Genomic DNA, 20,317 nt, shown 5'->3' on the forward strand with positions numbered 1-20,317 from the left:
CTGTATAAATTTATAATTTACACCAAATATTTTAAGAATTAAAACAACCAGACAGGGTATTGACTAAATGATCCTCCTTGGGTCCTGCTTGCTCAGTTGCTTGTCTTTGTCAAAGGAATCAAACAAGGTCCAAATTCTTGAGCTTCCCTCCTCGTTTCCTCCACAATTCTCGCTCACCAATTTCTCGGGACTGAGTTTACTGTCTCTCAAACATAATCGTAGTTTACTAAACTAATCTCATTAAAATAAGAACCGATCTCACTTCCCCATCTTCCATTATCTGCCTTTCTCTCTCTGCGCAAACTCTTTCTGTTTCTGTAGAACAAGTAAAAAATGGCTGTAAGTACTCGATTTTTCTGCAGTTATGCACTTGTTTCAACGTTTGGAAGATTTCCCAGTTTAGTTTTGAAGTACAACTGTAGAATTATACATGCCCAGATAAAGAAGATTGAGTAATAGCAATGTGGTTCTTGATGTTTTATAGTACAGCTCTACAATATGTTTGATGAAAGCCCCTGAAAGATGCTAATCTTCTGGCTTGATTCTTTTGCAAGCGATTGATTGAATCATAAAGATGGAAACCTTTGTTTTCTGTTTATGAGTAGGTGTTCTTGTCTAGATCCATTAAACATTTTTTTTTGGTGTGGGGGGTAAAGAGATCCTGTTTTGGATTAATCATATGCAGATTTTGGTATTGGGAAGAAGTTGGTTTTTGACTTTTTTCTTTTGGATTGATTATGTTTTCAACGGCTGGATTTGTTAATTTACCAAGATACTGGGTTTTGATTCAATTAGCATGTAAAGGGTCACCAATTTATCAGTTTGTTTACTGAGTTTGAAAATGCAGGCGTCTGTACAATGTAGGCCACAAGATAGAAGTCTTGGGATGGTGATGAAGGAGATAGAGGGGGATCTTGCTACGTTCCTTGAGATGCGGAAGCGGGAAAAGGAGAGGAATGGTCTTCTTCTCATTGAGAATAATGATGGATTTGATCATTCAGCAGGTTAACTGATCTTTGGTTTTTATGTCCTTTTAGCTCAATTTACCTTTTTATTCCATGGACATCACGTTGGCAGCTTATTATTTGTATTATTATTATTATTACTATTATTATTTTATAAGTATCCTGTTTGTTGATTTTCGTGTTGATGTAATATCTGGAGTTGTTATTAAGAATTAGTAGTCTTTGAATCTGCACTGATGGATTGGTTTTTTCGTGGGTGCAGCATCAAATCCTGATAATTCAGTCGTATCAGATGCAATTTTCATAGAGACTACACAAACAACTCCTGCTGATAATTTTTTCGCTGCTGTGAGCGATAAAAGTGATTATGATTGGTACTTTGATTCAACTGACGTGATGCCCTGAATTTAGAGCATCTTATTTTGATTTATGTGTATGACTGAGCTTTGTCAATTCCAAATGACAGAGGGTTAAGAATAATTTTATAGGATAATTTGTTTGATTAAGTTTCACGTTCTTGCTGTACAACATAGTTTGAGAGGGGAAAATCATCTTACCTGAATCTATAATTAGCGTAGGTAAAGATGTTTCCCAGTTGTCTGGGTATTCTGTAACATTAATGATGTTAGGTTGTAGTGATATTTAGGCGTTCTCATGTATGCTGGGGAAAACTTTTCACCTCAATTGACAAAAAATGTCTGCTGGAAAATTAAATGTTTTAGTCTACCAGACTGCACCCTGCACTGCTGCTTTTCAAACTTTCACATTTTCATTCATTGCTTGACAAGAACTGCTCTACTCATAGCAAGTGGGAAGTTTTATACTTTTCTGTCCATGTATTAAATCTGCCAATATATATCTAACTTTCCTCCATGAGGTTCTTCTCCTGACTGTATGTATCATAATTATAATTATCATACTCATCATTCATGATCCTTACATTCTTTTCCGGCTGAACATGGTTTATTCTGTCCACTGCTGTTGCATTATACTGCTCCCCATTGGAAGTGTTGTATTCCCTAGAATTACAAACTAAATGCTTTCCTTTTCTTAATTTATATGACAAGTAACAATTAATAGCCAATAGTGTCTAGAAATAATAAAAGCATCTAGAAATAATAATCACCAAGTATAGGACTATGGATTTATTTCTAAGGTTCTTTATCTTGATTATAAGCTTTCAAAACTTTTGTGGACAAGTGAATTTTGCAACCTTTGTACTTCACAATCAAGGGAAAATTGGATATGATGTTTTCCGAGTTGTTGAGAAAGATAACTTCAGATTGGTCTGATATGACACTAAAGAAATAGGAAAATATTCGAAGAAATATATCTTGTTTCTCTGTTTCTTTTACCAGCTGAACATGGTTTATTCTGTCCACTGCTGTTGCATTCTACTGGCCCCCCCCCCCAATTTGAAGATGTTGTATTCTGTAGGAACTATGAACTAAATGCTTTCCTTTTTTGGATTTATATGGAAAGTGACAAATAATAGCCAGTAGCTTTTAGAAATAATAATCACCAAGTATAGGACTACAGATTCATTTCTAAGGTTCTAAATCTTGAATTTGGGCTTTCAAAGCTCTTGTGGATGAGTGAGTTTCGCAACCTTCGGACTTCACAATAAAGGGAAATTTGGATATGATATTTTCCAAGTCTTGAGAAGGATAAGTTCAGATTGATTTGATATGATGCACTAAAGAAAACAGGAAAATGGTTGAAGAAATATATCTTGCTTCTCTCTTTTGTTTATTTCCTCCATCTGAATTTACCAATCTCTTCCCCAGGCTTGTTGCATCACCTGATACTCCTTCCTTACCTTTGCCGGAGCTGGAGGTACAAAATGCTGACAGTCAGACTTCAATTACAGAGGCTCTAAGTACCGCTGAAATATTCAAGGCAAGCATGTCTAACCTCCATTTCCCCCCACCTCCCCCAAAAAAAATTTTTTTTTAAGCTTTTATTTTTTCCATTTTCATTAGTGTTTCCTTTATTAGTTGCTTTTTAATATGTTCCTATGGTTGGCTTTGAGTTTGACTTGCAAAACCAAGTTTCAATATTATAGATTTCTTGATCCCTGCAGCCAGAAAACCTACCTGATGAACCTTCTTCAGCAAACACCACATCTGCTCAACTGATTACATCAACTAGTAAACACTCCTCTGCTTCAAGAAATAAAAGGTCTTCATTATCAGAGGGGCAAAAACCAACTGCTTCTAGATCTGCAACTCCAACTAGGAAGTCAGGCTTACTTTCAGCATCAAAACCCTCGAGATCATCCACACCCACTTCAAGAGGCGTTGCTGCTTCTGCAAAGCCTGTGGTTCCTATAGTGAGATCCTCAACTCCTACAAGAGCTACTGCTCGCTCTTCCACACCAACTTTGAGCTTAAGATCTGCGTCTAAGTCAGAATCGAGGTCTGCAAGACCTACGTGTAAAGCTTCAACTCCATCAAGTGCAACTAGTATGTCTGCTGCTGGTCGGTCTTCTTCAGTGACAAAGACAGTTCCAACAACGGTAAAAAGTTCAGAAACATCATGTGGTACTACTCCTCCAGTCAAGTCTCGGCCTAAGAAGACAGCTGAGAAGGCTGTTTTTTCATCTAATGCCCCTCCAAATTTGAGAATGGCAGTGCCTAAAAGGCCTTCTTCCGCATCCAGAGGAAGACTGACTGCATCTAGTTGCCTATTGTCTTCGAGCGACTCTATCGCTGGGAGACCGAGACAGAAGTCATGTTCTCCTTCACGTGGGCGAGTCAATGATGGTGCTTTTAACCATGAAATCACTATATTTTCTAAGAGTCGAGGATACTCCAACTGTAATGACAGTGTGAATCCAGTTTTGATTGGTACCAAGATGGTTGAAAGAGTAGTGAACATGCGGAAGCTAGCTCCTCCTAAACATAATAACTATGAATCCCAGGATAACTCCTCAGGGAAGTCTTCTTTGTCCATTGACAACTCAGGCTTCGGAAGGTCACTGTCAAAAAAGTCATTAGACATGGCTATACGGCATATGGTAAGTCCTGTAGACTGCAATTTGCACATCTTGTTTTGCATTATCTTAAAAGGTAGCCATTTGCAGATAGCTAGAGAATTACTACACCAATATGCATCTACAAAAAATACATATGGTGCTAAAGAATAGTTGTATGGAAGTGGTATCTTTGAAATAAAAATATCTAAGGCTGAACAACTGCTGTCTAATCGACTGAAGAATGATAGGGAAAATGTTTGATGTCAACTTTCATGGATTTGAGGACTTTTATGAGCCCATAAGTCCTGCATATTGTGGCCTCACACAATTCCTTTTGGCAGGATATACGAGGCATATCCCGTAATCTAAAGACAATAGTAACAAGTCTTCCAGCTTCTAAATCTGGCTCAACAAAAAGCAGGACCACCAGTCTTTCAGACTCTCCTCTTGCCACATGCAGCACTGCTAGTTCCGAGCCCAGTGTTAACAATGTTGCCAATGTGTTGGATGGTAGTGATATTGATGTTAATGATATTGGCTGTGAAAGGGAGTCCTTGCCCCCTACCAGTTAGTGGAATTAGCAACCTGAGGCAGTTGAGGATGTGTTTACAGCTGCTCCAGACTCAGTATCTTCCCTCCATCATTTAGTGGGATTAGCAACCAGGTGCAGTTAAGGATGTATTTACTGGGTATTTCAACATTAGATCATTTATATTCAACCCTTCTTCAGGTGTTGGTGATTTTCCCTATAATATAGACTCCTTGGGATATTCCATGCGGATATATTTTTTTGGATCCTTTGCAACATCATGGGAAATTGTATACTATCTATAGCTCTAAATTTTGACTAGATGTATGAATAGTCTCTGTAATTATAATGGAGGTGCCGATGTTCAAATAGCTTCAGGTTCTGTTCTTTGATTCTAATTGTGCTCCTTGTCATATCCATGGCCTGGTACCTGATTTCATTGGGGCTCTTTTAACATGGATTGATCCTGTTGATTTCCAAATGCCAAGTATGCATTGCTTCTGATTCTTGTTAACATTATAACATACATCAATAGTTAGGTTAAATGCAGGAATACGATTGACATCACAAATGTGAACTACATTTTGTGATGACTAATGAGACGTAGCAATGCAGTTCAAATCGAAAATCTGAAAGTGATGCATCTAATCAGAATTTAAAATTCTCCCTTAAGTCTGGGAATCTGAACCTCAAGCACGTGCAATATGAAGGCAAAAAGAGATTGCGAGAGGTGAAATTGGACTTATATCAAATCTATTCTGCGTTTATGACTAGAAAATCATAGTCAAACTCATCTTCTGGATCGCCGGCAAAGATGCGTTACCTGTTGTTACTTTTGTAACGATGGGATGGTAGAAATATTCCTTCGTATCAGAAATCTTTTTACTTCACATCAGGGGGTTGAAGTGTACCTGTCTTCCTGGATGTTACAATTATATGAATGCAAAAGTGTCTCATCTCAAGGAAGAGTGAATGAAACTTGGGGCGCTTTAGCTGCAATCACCTTTTCATGGTGTCTGGGATTTTCATTAGTGTTTCTTGAGGAGTCTGGACTCAAAGGGTTGCTCTGATTGCAACAAGTGGCCAGAAATATAAGCCATAATAGTGGTATTAATCTGGCTGATGATCTCGGAAAATGTTTAGCCATTTCAATTGTGCATGGTTGTAAAAGAAGGATCCCTACAAGGCTATTATTGATAAATTATTACAACTCTTGCTAGTTGGAAAGGTAGAACTCTATCTTTCGTAGAGAGAACTACTTTGATTTAAAGTATTACAGCTGCAATTCCTAACTATACTCTGCAAACTTCTTACTTGCCTAGCTCTGTTTGTGATGAGATTCATGGGTTGAACAAATTTTTTTTTTGGAGATTAGTTGATTCCAACTAAAAGGTTCACCTTGTGAGTTGGAATTCCAACAAAAATGTTTATTCAGCACTTGAACAACTTAAAGGATCCAACAAACCTTTAGAAGAATATTGTATAGGTGAACATTGTGACCAAGATAAAGACCCTTAAAAGTTGTTCGAGTGCTGAATAAAATTTGAGTATGGAATATGGATTACTTAGAATACTATGTTACTACCTATGTTTTCAGAACCAGACCGGATATCGACTCGGCCGAGGTCAGGGGTCAGGGGTCAATGGGTTCGACCGGGGGTCGATAGGGGTCGAACCGGATGACGTCATAAATAAAAATTATTTAAAAATTAAATTATTGTATATAAAATATCCAATAACATATTGATATTAATAAGGCATATTTATATATATTTGATGTTTCAAATATATTTAACAAGAAAATACAAAGAAATTAGAACAATCAAGTAACAATTTATATTATTTAATAAACATTAACAAGTTTAGAATTAAAATTATGGATTTAATTGAAAAATAATATCAAATTTTAGGACAATATTTATAAAGTATGAAATATTTGAGGTATATTAATAAGTTTTCACAATTTAGGGGGTCAAAACATAATATTAAAAAAGTTTGAACTTTTTTAACAAAATCTCCTGTTGGACCGGTTTTTCCGGTTCTGTACCGGTCAAACCCAGTTTTTGACCGGAGTTGACCGGGTTTTAAATCTCCCGGTTCTGATGACCAACTCGGACCGGCCGGTCCGGTCCGAGTTTGAAAACACAGGTTACTACTACTGATGTTTGCCGATTGCAAATCTTCGGCTGATAAATTCGTTTGGGGTCCAAGAAGCTTAGGTAAGTCTCCTCAAAATCTGCCTATCAAAATGGTTTGCAAGGAAAAAAGCACACGCCAGGAATAGGAAATGGATTTGGAACTTGCAGCTACACCAAAAAGATTAAAAAGGCCTTCTTTGGACAATGAAGCATGGAAAATTTCTCACATACCATGTGAGAATGATAAGGAAACTTTTTCCTGATGCATCCTGTGAACGTTATAATCAAAGTAAAGAAAATTTTGTGGCACTTATTCTGTGGCTGCTCAAAGGCCAAAGACATATGGGGATTGGGAAATTTTGTTTGGCGGGTAATATGAAGTAAAACACGAATGGAAAACTCGGCTCCAGCTGGTTTTGGTGGAATATTTAGGGATGATCAAGGCAAATGGTTAGCTAGATTTCATGGGAAGATTGGATCAACCACGAGCTGAATTGCGGAACTATGGACTCAAAGCTGGTCTTCAAATTGCTCGGGATTAGAAGTTTCCTTCAGTTGCTTCTTGAGTCCACTGATTCTTTCCCCAATTTGAGGTGGGTTTTGATTGCTTATTTATTGGATCAAATCCTTTAACATTTTACCCCCTGTTTGGTTGGGGGTTTTGGCCCCCTCAATGGGATTTAAAGGGTAATGAAACCGTTACATGATGTTTGGTTCACTTTTATGGATTTAGTCATTACCCACTTTTGGGTCTTCTAATCCCATTGATCCATTATAGAGTAGATTGGGTACTTTCATCCCAATCCCCGTTTGACCCACCGAAAATCCAAAAATCAAATCAAATCAAATCTACCTTGTATATAAGAAAGAACGGAGGTTTAGTGTTTTGTCTCTTCTCTCGTCACGTGGGTTCCTTAATATTTGACAATTGGCATGCTTCTAGCTCAAAAAGCCTTTTCTTTCTTTTAGCGTTGAACCCTTTCTTTCTCTCTATCAAACACTAGCACTCGTTCGGATCAACACATCAATTAATCAGACCCCAAATAGCTTCACGCCCTGTTTGGTCACGTCCTAGAATTATGCCCATTATGCCTGCAATGTGACCACCTCCTCGTCATCCTCAAAAGATGGTATCTCACTAATTCTTATCCTTATTCACCTGAAATTTGATCAGACATGAGTCGGATCAGGATTCAGATTTTTCTAGGACTACCCAATTCGAAACGCCTATCCTGAGCAAAAAGTTTGGATTTTTACATGATCTGGGAGATGGGTTTTGATGAAGATTAGTAAGTTCCTTTTGGTTTCTTTTTCTCATAAAGATTGAATGAAAGAATGTTTCTTTGCATGTTTTAGTGTGTGTCTTTTGGTGTAAAGGGAGAAAACAAATTTGTGGCCTTTGAAACGAGTAGGTGAACTACTCTTGCATAAACTTGCCTGTACCTTCCTCTTTTGTTTCAATGTCAAATCAACCCATTTTTGTTAGATTAGCATTTAATACCATGGAACAGGTAAACTAACATGTAAGTGATTAAAAGTAGAGCACTCTAGGAGCAACTGCAGTACATTATCAGTATTGCCACTCATCTAAAAACACTTTGTAACATTAATTTAAAGTATGAGACCAGGTCCCCAAAACTTTACCATTCACTACCACAAGTTAGTTGGTTTAGATGGTCAGCAAGCACCAAATAACAGTTAATTATAGTCCATCTATACAAGAGGAAAGGAAAAACGTAAGGGGAAGTGGGTGTATGACAATGTACCAGACTCATTTTTTTTAAGAAAAAGAGCTCATGGTCACAAATTGCATGTCACATAAAAGCTCTGTACTTGCCTCTTCTTTGCTAAGAGCTTAGGAGTCCTAGATCATGTTAAGAAATCAGGGGTTTGTTAATTATTTCTTGTTTTTTGGTTTTTTTTTTCCATCTTTCTATTGATGTTTGTTTTCCTGGTGCTTTGCTACTTTGATAATCTCTACTTTGTCCTAAGCACACAGCTTTGGCCGTTTGCTTTTGCCCATCAAAATCCACCTGTTTATTATGCCACAATCATCCAAAGGTCTTGTACTCTTTGGTGAAGAATGTCAAATGATAGTTTATTATGCTACAAACATAAATTTATTCTCTCTACCATAATATAGTAACAGATTTTATTTACATTAAATAGAGGAAAAAAACATTTCTATTCATTTCATTCGGTCATTATAGGGGGCCTAGGTTGTGCTTAGCACAACCGAGAACCTCCTAGTAAAACCCTTGGGTTTTCCTCCTCCTTTTCTTTTCTAAGAGAGAGCATCATTCTTCCCCTCCTTTCTCCAAAAATTTTTGTCTGGTATATGAGCCCCATCCACTCAATTTTTCAAACTCACCAAAGCTAGGTTCTTCCACTAGATGATTGAAACAACTATCTGGCAAGGAAAATGCAGAGATGAGATACACACAAAGGGATAGATTTTACCAGTGCTTAAAGTAGAGTTTGAAGAATCAAATCATCACAAGTTTGAGCAAAATAACCATGGATTAAGGAGAATCTTGATGTTGAAGATGTTTGATTTTGCATATCAGATGAATTAAAGATCTTGACATTTTTGTGAATTGTAGGTCTGATTTAATTCAACTTTTTTAATGGATTAATTTTTGTGGGTACTGTTGAGTTAGAGATGTGGAGTTGTAATTGGTAAACAAAAGATGTCCATAGGTTGCTGCTATGTTGCCAATGTGAAGTTTTAGAATTGTCCTTGAGTTGAGGAGGCAATGGTGCTGGAGTGGGCAAGAGATGAACAGTGAATGAAGGTACAGAAAATTTAGGGATTTTTTTAATTTTAGGAAAAAATCATCCCATTCCACAATGACTACCAAACATCAAATTTCACCAAAAGGAATCAACACAAACTCATTATCATTGAAGGGGTCTTTCATAGTGATTATCATTTCTATTCCTTAGTAGCAACCAAACGGGTGGTTAATCCTTCTCTCTAAATTCATGGAATAATGATATATATCACAACTTTACTCATCTCTGGTTTATCACCACCTGTGGAATAGTGATAACATTTTAATTATTTTATCCCTTTTTTATATAATTCGGAAAGAACTACACAATTGTTAGGAAATTGGTTTAATTTCTTTTATATAGGTTTCTTATTTTGTATGGAAGTAACTAGTTACTAATTGTTTTAGTTACTTGAAGTAAGAGTCAAGAAATTTTCTATTTGTATGAGTTTAGGAATTGAGAGTTATTTCCTAATTTGTATAAAATTAGAAATTAGAAATTATTTTCTATTATTGCTTGGGTGTTGGCCAAGTAATATACCTTATAAATAGGTGGAGATTAACATACTACAAAGTGACATATAAAGGGCAACACGTAACTTTATACATGGGGTGAGAAAGAGTTCTTGAAAGATGAGGTTCGGGTTCAAGTTATATTATTATATATGATTTTCCTATCATTGTGAAGCATTTTTTGTCTGTGGACATAAGTTCAATGATGGAACTGAATTACGTTAAATCTTGTGTGTCGTCTATCTTTCATACTTGTGATTTATTTATCATTAAATTATTGTATTCTTGATGTTTCAATTGTAGTTTATTCTGCGTTTGGGTCCCAACTACAACTTGTGGAGCCTATTTGAATTAAAGATACTTATGGAGTCTACTTGAATTCATGAAAAAAAAAAGTGGGATGATTGAGAGGAGTGACTAAATAAACATGAAACTAATTGACGTGATCTTATTCTCCAACTACATTGCACTCACTACATTGGTAATGATTGGGTTATCAACATAAATAACCCATTTTACTTAACAGCATCATCTTATCAGCTTATTTATATCTATCTATACTCTCTATATAAAAGTGAAGAGTTTAGGAGTGCAAGTAGTAAACAGAATTTTGTCTTACTTTTTGGAATACCTAAACTACTTTACTACCTTTCACAAAATAGTTGTAATATATTTTAATTATGATGAAGGAATGAATACCAATCATATTAACTAACTGTTACAGAAACTATCTACTACTAATATAACACAATGAAATAATTAAAATTCATCGTCAAGAGCAAATAAACTAACTATAAAAAACTTCCTAAAAATGAAAATTAATAATTAAATGACATAAAATGCACCAAAAAATTAGTCAAAAAGCTGAAAAGGACAATTCGAACAACACCAAAGAGAACATTCAAGTTCCATACTCCCTTGTAAAAGTACGAAGAGTCTAGGAGTATTTTTGTCTTACTTTTTGTAATACCTAAACTACCTTTTCACAAAGTAGTTGTAATGTATTTCGATAATAATGAAGGATTGAATACCAATCATGTTAACTAACCGCTACAGAAACTATTTATAACTGAAATAACACAATGAAATAATTAAAATTCATCATTAAGAACAACCAAACAAACTAAAAAAAAAACTTCCTAAAACTAAAAATTAGTAATTAAATGACATAAAATGCACAAAAAATTAGTCAACAAGCTAAAAAGGACAACTCAAACAACACCAAAGAGAACATTCAACTTCCCTTGGTACAAAGGAGGCTAGGTCACTTGTGTTTGAATTTTTTTGGTGAGATTATATTGAGTTCATTCAACAAGCAATTTGGAAGCCATTTCCAATGGAAGAGGAAAAGAAAAAGGCAAAAAAAGTTAGAATGAAAAATAATCTAACTCTTAACCATTTGAATATCATTTTGTGTGTAAAACTTGATTGTGGTCAATTCATATTTAAGTTAGCATCTAAAAATTATGGGTCAAATACAAAAAAGCCCCCTGTGGTAAATCTAATACACAAAAAAGCCCCCCGTGGTTTCAAAATATATAACACAACACCCCGTACTTGAACTAAATTGTAAAGGTGACGGAATCTGTTAAATTTAATGGAAATGATTTATTGGAACCTAAAAAAAATTTTTTATACCTAATTTTTAACAAATATACCTGTTCTACCCCTTAACCCTCAATTCTCTCTATCTACAGAATAAAACAAATGATTTTTTTGAGCTGTCTTTTGCTTAATTATATCAGGGCATTTTGGTCATTTTGTCTATTTCCGTTAAGTTTAACGGATTCCGTCAAGTTTACAATTTAGTTCAAAGTACGGGGTGTCATGTTGTATATTTTGAAATCAGGAAGGGCTTTTCTATATATTAGGTTTACCACAGGGGTTTTTTTTATTTTTTTACCCAAAAATTATCCACGAATTGTTCTTGGTAAATTAAGAAAACTTTAAGAAGCTATTCAAATGAACAATTGCTAAATCAAAATGCATTCAGAAATAACGGACCAAAATCATAGTTAGAAACTTTGGTGAATGATATGCATATGAAGATTGGTGTAAACTTTATGACAATAATCTCACATACATATAATACAAAATTCGGTGATTGTGGTTATCTCTAAATTTATTGCATGCTTATTATTTGCTTTCACTCACTCTTAGATACTATATTACTATTTTCACGGTTATAATATAGCAACATGCTACACATTTACTCACATGGATGAGACTACCTTATATTACTATTTTCACTATTATAATGTAGCAATGTACTATACACTTATTCATGTGAAGAATCAAATGAGTATTGTTTCCATATGATAGTGGTTACATAGTCCTAATCTTATCTCTTTCTTTGGTTTCATCATCATGTATACGTTATTATCACAACATATGACAATGTTTTCGTATGGTGAAAATCAAGAAAGAACCAAAATGGTACTTCCATAACTTGTGAATACTATATAATTAACAAAAAGCGGCAGATTCATTAGTGTATGCAAATCAGAAGAAGTTCAAGATTGCATCTCTAGCCAGAAGTGAATCATGTTTGATACCATCTCTGGAGGCTAAATCAACAAATTGTAACTCAATAGATTTTGCTTTGTATTTGGCACTCAAGATATACAATCTTTTGCTAGAATTAATTCCGTCTTTCTTACCATTCTTAAAGATTGAACCTAGAAATTGTAACTTTAAGAGATTTTGTTTTATATATGTTAGCAAGAATAGTATACCATAATTCGCCACTCTTTCTTTACATACATGTGTAAAATATACCTTATGATTGGCGAAAACAAAAAAAATATCGTGATGTTAACTATCAATATTTTATCAAATACTTCAGTATAAAACAAATATAAAAATTTGGAAAAACATAATCATGTACAAAGCACGTATGGTATTACTAGTAATTTCAAAAAGAACTTTCATCCAAGCAATTCCGCTCCATTTGCTAAACTACACAACTTCATTAGTGATAACTCTAATGAGATAAATACGCTCATTTGTATCTACAATAGCTCTCTACTAATTAGCTCTAAGTAACATCAATATTTGTATCAACAACACTATTTTCTTTATTTATTATAGATATGTTTTGTACTGTCATACATGTTTTGCCCTAACGTTCTATTCCACGAGGCATGCAATATACACCAATTCAGTAATTTGCTATTGTGAATGAAGAGTAAAATATCAATATTTCTCTCTAATTTTTCACTATAGTATACATAACAATGAGTGCAATATTCATTCTCATCAATAGAAGGAAACCACAAACCTTCACTATGAGGGAAGAATTCCTGGCTACCAAAGGAGCACAACTAAATACAATGTTTCACCAACAACCAATTATGCTGATAGATAGGCCAAAAGTTAATAGCCACCACGGTATAGTAAGCAATGAATTACTCTTCTAACAATTAACAGGATTATTGACAAGTATCTATTTTACCTAATAGTTTGTGTATATTTTAGTTTATTTATAGCTAATTTTGTGCTCTTAAGACAATGTGAATAACCATTTTGACAATATTTGATGTTCTTGAGTAACTTTGAGAAGACTTGTGAATTCGTCCCTTTTACTTGTTAAAGTTTGTCATTTTTGATAGAGATGAATGAGTAAGCACAATACGGGGTCGTTTACAAAAAGTTATCACCAGATTGGATGAGAGTATACTGGGCCAGATAGTAAATTTTGAATTAGATACCAAATTGGATACCTGTTAAAAGGTTTTACAAGAGAAAGGGTAATAAGCAGTATATGACGTTGGATTGAGGAAGTGAAGTCAGATAATCACATCAGATACTCGTCAGAGGATTTTTTGAAGAAGAGTATTTAGCAGTATACGATGCCGGATAGTGAAATTTGCTTTATATACCACATCGGATACTTAGGCGGGAAAAATCTACAACTTGCACAGCTTTTCATCCTTTTTTTTTTGCAACATCTATGATGTTTTGGCAGTTACTTTTTGGAACCAACGCATCAACTTTTGTCAACTTTATGTTATTCCATCTCAACTTTTTGACTCTTCAAGACAAAGTGGGTTCTTATGGAAGATTCAACAGAATTGGACATTATAAATAGAGGACCCTTTACTCTTAAGAAAGAGCTTTTAAAAGCTTTTAGTTTCTAGTTAGTTTTAAAGAGGGAGAGAGCTTTGGAGCAAAAGAGAGAAGGAAATGGGGTTGTATCTTGCCCTTTGAGGCAAGACACAAACCCACCACATTCATAACTTTTCTTATTTCTCTTATTTTGTAGGATTAGTTTAGGACTTCTGTTGTTCATCCACTCTTGTGGCTCAACAAGCAGGCCGATGGAAATAAAGATGGAGAGTTTCAAGAAGCTCTAGTGACAAGGGTTTTTCTTCTCTCCATCTCTTTATCTTTGTATTGGATTCTAAATTTTGTTAATGCAAGTTTTGGATATTATATTTGTAATGTTGTCTTAAAGTTTATGCTTTAGATATTTGGTTGAATTATCTATGATTGTTATGTGTTGATTTCTTAATTATTTTGAACTATTCTCTTAATTGAGTTATTTAGCACCTTTGCTCTCAAAATCATGATTAACTGGCCAATAATTGTGATAATCTCAAAGTGTTAGATTTGCAATGAAAATTGAAATTGACACTAGTTCATGGAAGTGTTAAACCTAGGGAGTACACTCATGAAAGTAGATGTGCACCTTTGTAATTTGTTTTGTAGTAATTTCACAGAAGTAAATGAATTTATAGTTGATTTCATAACCATGAAAGTAGGTATGGATTAGCTACAAATATGGTTGGTATACCAATGAAAGCAGGTGTCACGTATACAAGGAAATTACACCATGACTTAACTGAGGTTTTAGTACTCAATTAGTTGAGAAGTTGCACTAGCATGAATAGATAGTGATTCCATTACTCGAAAAGCTTTCATTTGTATTTTTTTTTCTATTAGTAGCTTAAATATGTTTATTTTAATTTGTTAATAATCTAAATAATAGAGAAATTTTAGTAGTGTTGATAGTTGTCTGTCTTTCCTATGGGTTCGACCCTAATTACTCTATACTTACTTACGACTCGTATACTTGCAAAAAATCGCGTGTGGGATAGTTTAGAAAATTATAAATATAAAACATGATTTTGGATTGATTTTTATTGTTATATGAATATCCCGTGTACATCAAGTTTTTGGCGCCGTTGTCGGGGATCGATTATTGTATGCATGCCCCACGTACGTCAAATTGCGTGTGAGGTAGTTTAGGAGATTATAAATTTAAAATTCAACTGTTGATTGACTTTTATTATTGTATGCATACCCCGCACACATCAATTACTTATCTTTTTTTATTCAGTATTATACTAACATCCATTTCAAAAACTCTTATAGTTTCATCTATTGGGACTCAAGTAATAGCTATCATCACTACAATGCAAATATCTCACAAGCAACTATCTTGAAAGATTGGTAATATGCATCATATAATTTTCACAAGTTGCTTTTTATTCATTAATATAACCTATGCCATATATGGAGTCAGAACTAATAATGGCTACATACAAAGTATTATTCGAGATTAGCTATATGACAAATCTCTCCAACCAATCCATGCTCCAATAACAAGAAAACTTAAAGAAATTGCCAATCTCTACACTGCTATCTAATAGGTACATATAATTCTCTAGATATCCATTAAATTATAACAAATCTCACTTCTAATTTGTATCACAATATAATGCCATGAACAGATAAAACCATTCTAGATTAGATCTGAGACATAAATTTCAAGTGTCAACTCGTTTCTATTTTCTTAGCTATTCCAATCCATCACATCTAAAGCCTACTGGTGTCAATCTAGATACGATATTCACATGTTTGTTTTGTCAAATCACCTATCCAAGATGATTACCTAGGTTCTATGTTGATATTTCTCTTATTAACACTCCATATTACAATGTTTATCAATTCCAACTTATTACACACACAATTGAATTCTATACAACTAATAATTTAACTCCAAAAACACAGTTCTGTTTATACTACTACAAAAAGATCAAACCCTTACTGATTCCACCTCATGTATTTTATGACCTTCACTACATCCAATAAATAATTTAATATTCCATATATATGCAGGCTTCAATTTGAAACTCGGCTATTCGATGGCATTGAATTCTTTCATATATTGATAGAAGATAAATATGCTGAATCCATCTTGCAACTACCAGTTTAAGCAATTATAGCTATGGATAATCTAAGTGAACAAGCGAATGTAGAAGCAATAAATAAATGACTTCAAAGTGCTCAAATTTGCATCCAAGTCTAAAATACAGTCCGCTCACAATAGCTTTGTCAAATCCCTTATTATCTCTTTGCGGCATGTAGGGAATCATACGAACATGCATAGTGAAAATTTTAAATTTTGATTCCTCAGTAGATCGTCCTTTGATTAAATTATGAAACTGATATGGGCTAAAATGTGAAACTCTATTAGACGGACATCAAAAACATTTTATGGCAAAAACAACTACCAGCGGTTAATATGGCAACAAAAATATGAAAGGGCGGAATAAACAAGACTGCATTTGCATTCAAATGGTATTTGAGAATTCTATATGTCTTGTAAGAGACTAAAATTACAGATATTTTCACTTTTTGGTCTTCAATCTAGACAGTATTTTGGGACTACCAACTTTCTTGCTACTCTGAATTGAACTATCAATCTTAATTCTACAAGAAAATAAAAAATGTATAAGCATCGAAAAATTAATCTTACATTACCATTAACAGTTCAAAAGAGCAATAGAGGTACAAACAAATTGCAGTTCACATGTGAACCAATAGTACTTTTAAAAGATATCGTGAAAATTTTTCTTTTAAATTTTTATGTGTTGCTTTAAAATTTTTCTTTTCCTAAAAATATTAAACCAGGTTCAACATTGAAGGTCGTTGTTGCGAAGCATAGCCATACTATTTTTTGAACATTTTTTCTGTCATACATCAAATTAAATTGTTTATAAAATATGTCATGGAATTATATAGATTTTACTTTTGAAACTCCATATACCTAATTCATCCAACTAATATGGAAAAGTTGTACGTGCTACTTTCCAAATTCTATTTTTTTCCAAAAAGTGCAAAGTCATGTCCCAATTATGTGAAGTGTACCCAATTTTTGCACCTTTTTGTTCAAGTTGTTCATCAGAACAGATTAGTTATAATTAATAAAGGAAAGACGTTATTTTCATGGTAGAATACACAACTTTTACATTTGAAATTTCATTTTACCTAGTACATCTAGTATACTTCATGAATCAAGATTGGACCAAAACATATTCAACAAAGTCATGGTAATGATTTGACCTTTTGCACATTAAAACAATAAAACTAGAAAAATCAACTATAAAATGAGGGATTCATCAGAACGTTTTTCTAATCTTGAGAAAGTTCCAATAATAGGCTCATTATTTCACTACCAAAGGAAGAAAAAAACTAGAGAAGAGAAAAACATACTAACAGCTGATTTATTTTTACACACAATAAACCTAGAAATGCAAAATTCCAGAAGAAATTTCCCCCTTTCCTCTTTTCCTTTTACCTTTCATCTTTTCTTTGACAAAACCCTGAGTAACAAAAAAAAAAGATCAAATTAGATTAGAGAAAATATTTGTATGAAAAGAATAATATTATATAACATAAAGAGTAAATCACAAATGAATATTACTAGCTTTAACTAACTGTTTCTCAAAGATGTCAAATTCAAATCTATATGTTTCTTCTTGTAAAAATCAATAGTATACTTAGAAAGGCAACATAACAGACCAAAAAAAGAAGGAAAAAAGAATTTTTAAGAATTTACATATTAATAGTAGTGTCAAAATGAAATCAATCCAAATCTTTCTAAGATATACATGATTTATATAGGGAAATCGACTTTACAAGATTCAAGAACCTAACAAAAGATATTGAGAATTGAAAGAATGAGCTAAAAATAAAAGTGGATGAAATAATATGTACTCTAAGATTCTGCAAAGAAGTCTATACCATTTTTCTCAAAGTAGAGGGATCTTCTGCTATTGGAACATTTGGATGCCATATCTGGCATGGATTATGCATCCCATTGAAATTTACAAAAGGGTTTAGCAAATCTAATTCAAAAGTAACATTCCTTTCCATTAAGTTCTTTCTTGTAGAAAAATTTATGGGCAGATTGAAGATTTGTTTTACATTCACCTCATTGAACCTTTCAATTGACAATGCGAACTTTATATGTTGTCCATTTTTCTGTTTAGGCTTCTTTTTCAGTTGAGCTCAATTTCACAAAGTACAACAAATTAGCTATAAAAATCGGATTTTACAAACTTAATCATACTAAAATATTACAGGGGAACATCATGTTTTGAAAATACAGATTTAAAACCCCCAAATTGAATTACGTAATAATTATTTCCATGTTAGTCCAAGTTATTAAAATTGTGGTGATGTCAATGAATATGTTTAGAATAATAGTAATCTATCAAACCAATTGCATAGGGATCAACGGAATAAGAATTGATAATGCTCACAACATGGTAGTCGAAAGCTTGTCATGGATTCAGTTATAACTGAGATTTTTATGTTACAACTTTTAGAAGTGGAAAGAGGCAATTCAGGGTCATGAATTAAAAGCATAAAGCATTGAAGATGGAGTACTTTACAAACAAAACATGGCTATCTTTTATGCTTCAAGGTAAGAAAATGTTATATAGAGGATGAAGTCTGGCTAAGCAAGCAATACATTAGCAAGCCTCTTGGACGAATCAGATTGTAACAAAAAATCTTAACTCTCAAACTAAAGTAATAACCAATTCATTAAGTACTAAATTTGCTATCACTTGCATATCTCTAATACTTAACTAACAAAAAAGCTGCTTCAACTTACTTTCTTCCTTTACCTAACAAATACCCTGAGTACAGCATAGGCCAAAAATTCAACCACAGAATGTGTTAATAGCACAATAACATTTTAGTTCCTATATGATAAGTAAAAACCAAAAAAATACAACCAACTTTAAATATATTTTGCAGTTCAATCCAAATAATTCTTCAATTTTTTTGTGACGATAATAACAAAAAATTCAAACAATATGTTTGAAAGAAAACTTGCTGCAGCAAAGACCAATAGCGAATAGCTTGTATGAAGGAGATTAGTAGAAATAATACATCATTAAAATGCAACAAGAAAATGACTTATATATAGAGCAAAAATATAGAAACCACAACTGTAAATGAAAAGTGGACAAAAAATTCCTCTAAATATAAACAACAACAACACCTATAACAATATAAGAAACTTAAAACAGAGCTTAGGAAATAAAATTAAAGTAAGCACGGATGCAAAAAAATTAGAAAACTCACCATAAGGAAAGAGAATGCGATAGAGAAGAAGCACAAAAAAATTCCTAAAAAGGAAAAGGCACATATTAACAAGAATTTAGGAAAAAAATTAACTAATAGAATAACCATATAGATGCTTCTACAAGAAGAGAATAATCACACAATAATAGATAATTAAAAAATATTTGTCAGATTTTAAAGATGGAAGGAAGAAAACAGCTGATTCTCCAGGATAGAAACAAAATGGTCACCAATTGATCTATAGAAAAAAACTCACCTTTGCCTTTGCCTCATAAAATATGAGACGGACAATTGTTGCCTTTCAATCTACCTAAAAAAAAGAAAAAAAATATTGAGTAACCTGAAGTAAATAGAAATTTTTTTTGCTCTTAGTTTCTCCTATTTATTGTTATCACCGTGACCAATGGAGAGTAATAGGCCTGGGAAGCCACGCAGAGGAAGATTTGGACAACAGCGAATTAAAGAAAGAGAAGAAGTGAAAATAAGAGAGAAGAAAGGGAGAAAGAGACTGAGAAGAAGAAATAGATAGAAAGCCGCACAAGAGAGTCTCGGGCAAGTTCAGAAACCCTATCTATTGGAGGAATACCACCAATTTTGTTCTCAATTTAATTCATCAACTCAATCAATTGGAGGACTACCACAAATTGGCCAATTTGGAGACACCACATCAGCAATTGAACTCAAATGAGAACTATTGCATTCCCCAATAGACTATATATGTTAATTAACAATGCTCTTTCTTGTTAATAATTTGACTAAAAATATTTAAGAATAAACCTTATGTATAATCGAATAAATTTCATCATCATAACTTTTATGATTTCATCAATTAGATTTCCTCTAATGGTTTTATCATACACATATAAATATATAAGCAATTGATATGATAAAGATATCATTTATTATAATATAAATAGTCTAAGTGCATGTTAAAGTTTAAAAGTTGATTGACTTTAAGGTATACGCACTTTCAATTTCCCATTTGCACTAAAGCCAATGACTCATAAGTCCAAGACTAAATGAACTTATATAACTAT

At 33.4% G+C, this 20,317-nt stretch overlaps 1 protein-coding gene and 1 long non-coding RNA gene across 2 annotated transcripts; one reads left to right on the top strand and one right to left on the bottom strand.

Moving 5' to 3' along the window:
- Positions 1-205: 205 nt before the first annotated feature.
- Positions 206-4,820, top strand: LOC113775184 (zonadhesin-like). Its single transcript, XM_027319949.1, has 6 exons — positions 206-339; positions 848-1,004; positions 1,228-1,339; positions 2,753-2,864; positions 3,049-3,984; positions 4,284-4,820. The coding sequence occupies exons 1-6, from the start codon at positions 334-336 to the stop codon at positions 4,512-4,514; spliced, it is 1,554 nt and encodes a 517-aa protein (XP_027175750.1). The 5' UTR covers positions 206-333; the 3' UTR covers positions 4,515-4,820.
- A 12,478-nt stretch (positions 4,821-17,298) lies between these two features.
- On the bottom strand, positions 17,299-19,811 carry LOC113776158. Its single transcript, XR_003468980.1, has 3 exons — positions 19,537-19,811; positions 19,281-19,324; positions 17,299-17,506 (listed from the first exon to the last, which is right to left on the bottom strand). It is a non-coding gene; the product is annotated as an uncharacterized LOC113776158 (long non-coding RNA).
- Between the last annotated feature and the right edge of the window lie 506 nt (positions 19,812-20,317).

This window comes from Coffea eugenioides, chromosome 6 (genome assembly GCF_003713205.1).
Source record: "Coffea eugenioides isolate CCC68of chromosome 6, Ceug_1.0, whole genome shotgun sequence".
NCBI lineage: Eukaryota > Viridiplantae > Streptophyta > Magnoliopsida > Gentianales > Rubiaceae > Coffea > Coffea eugenioides.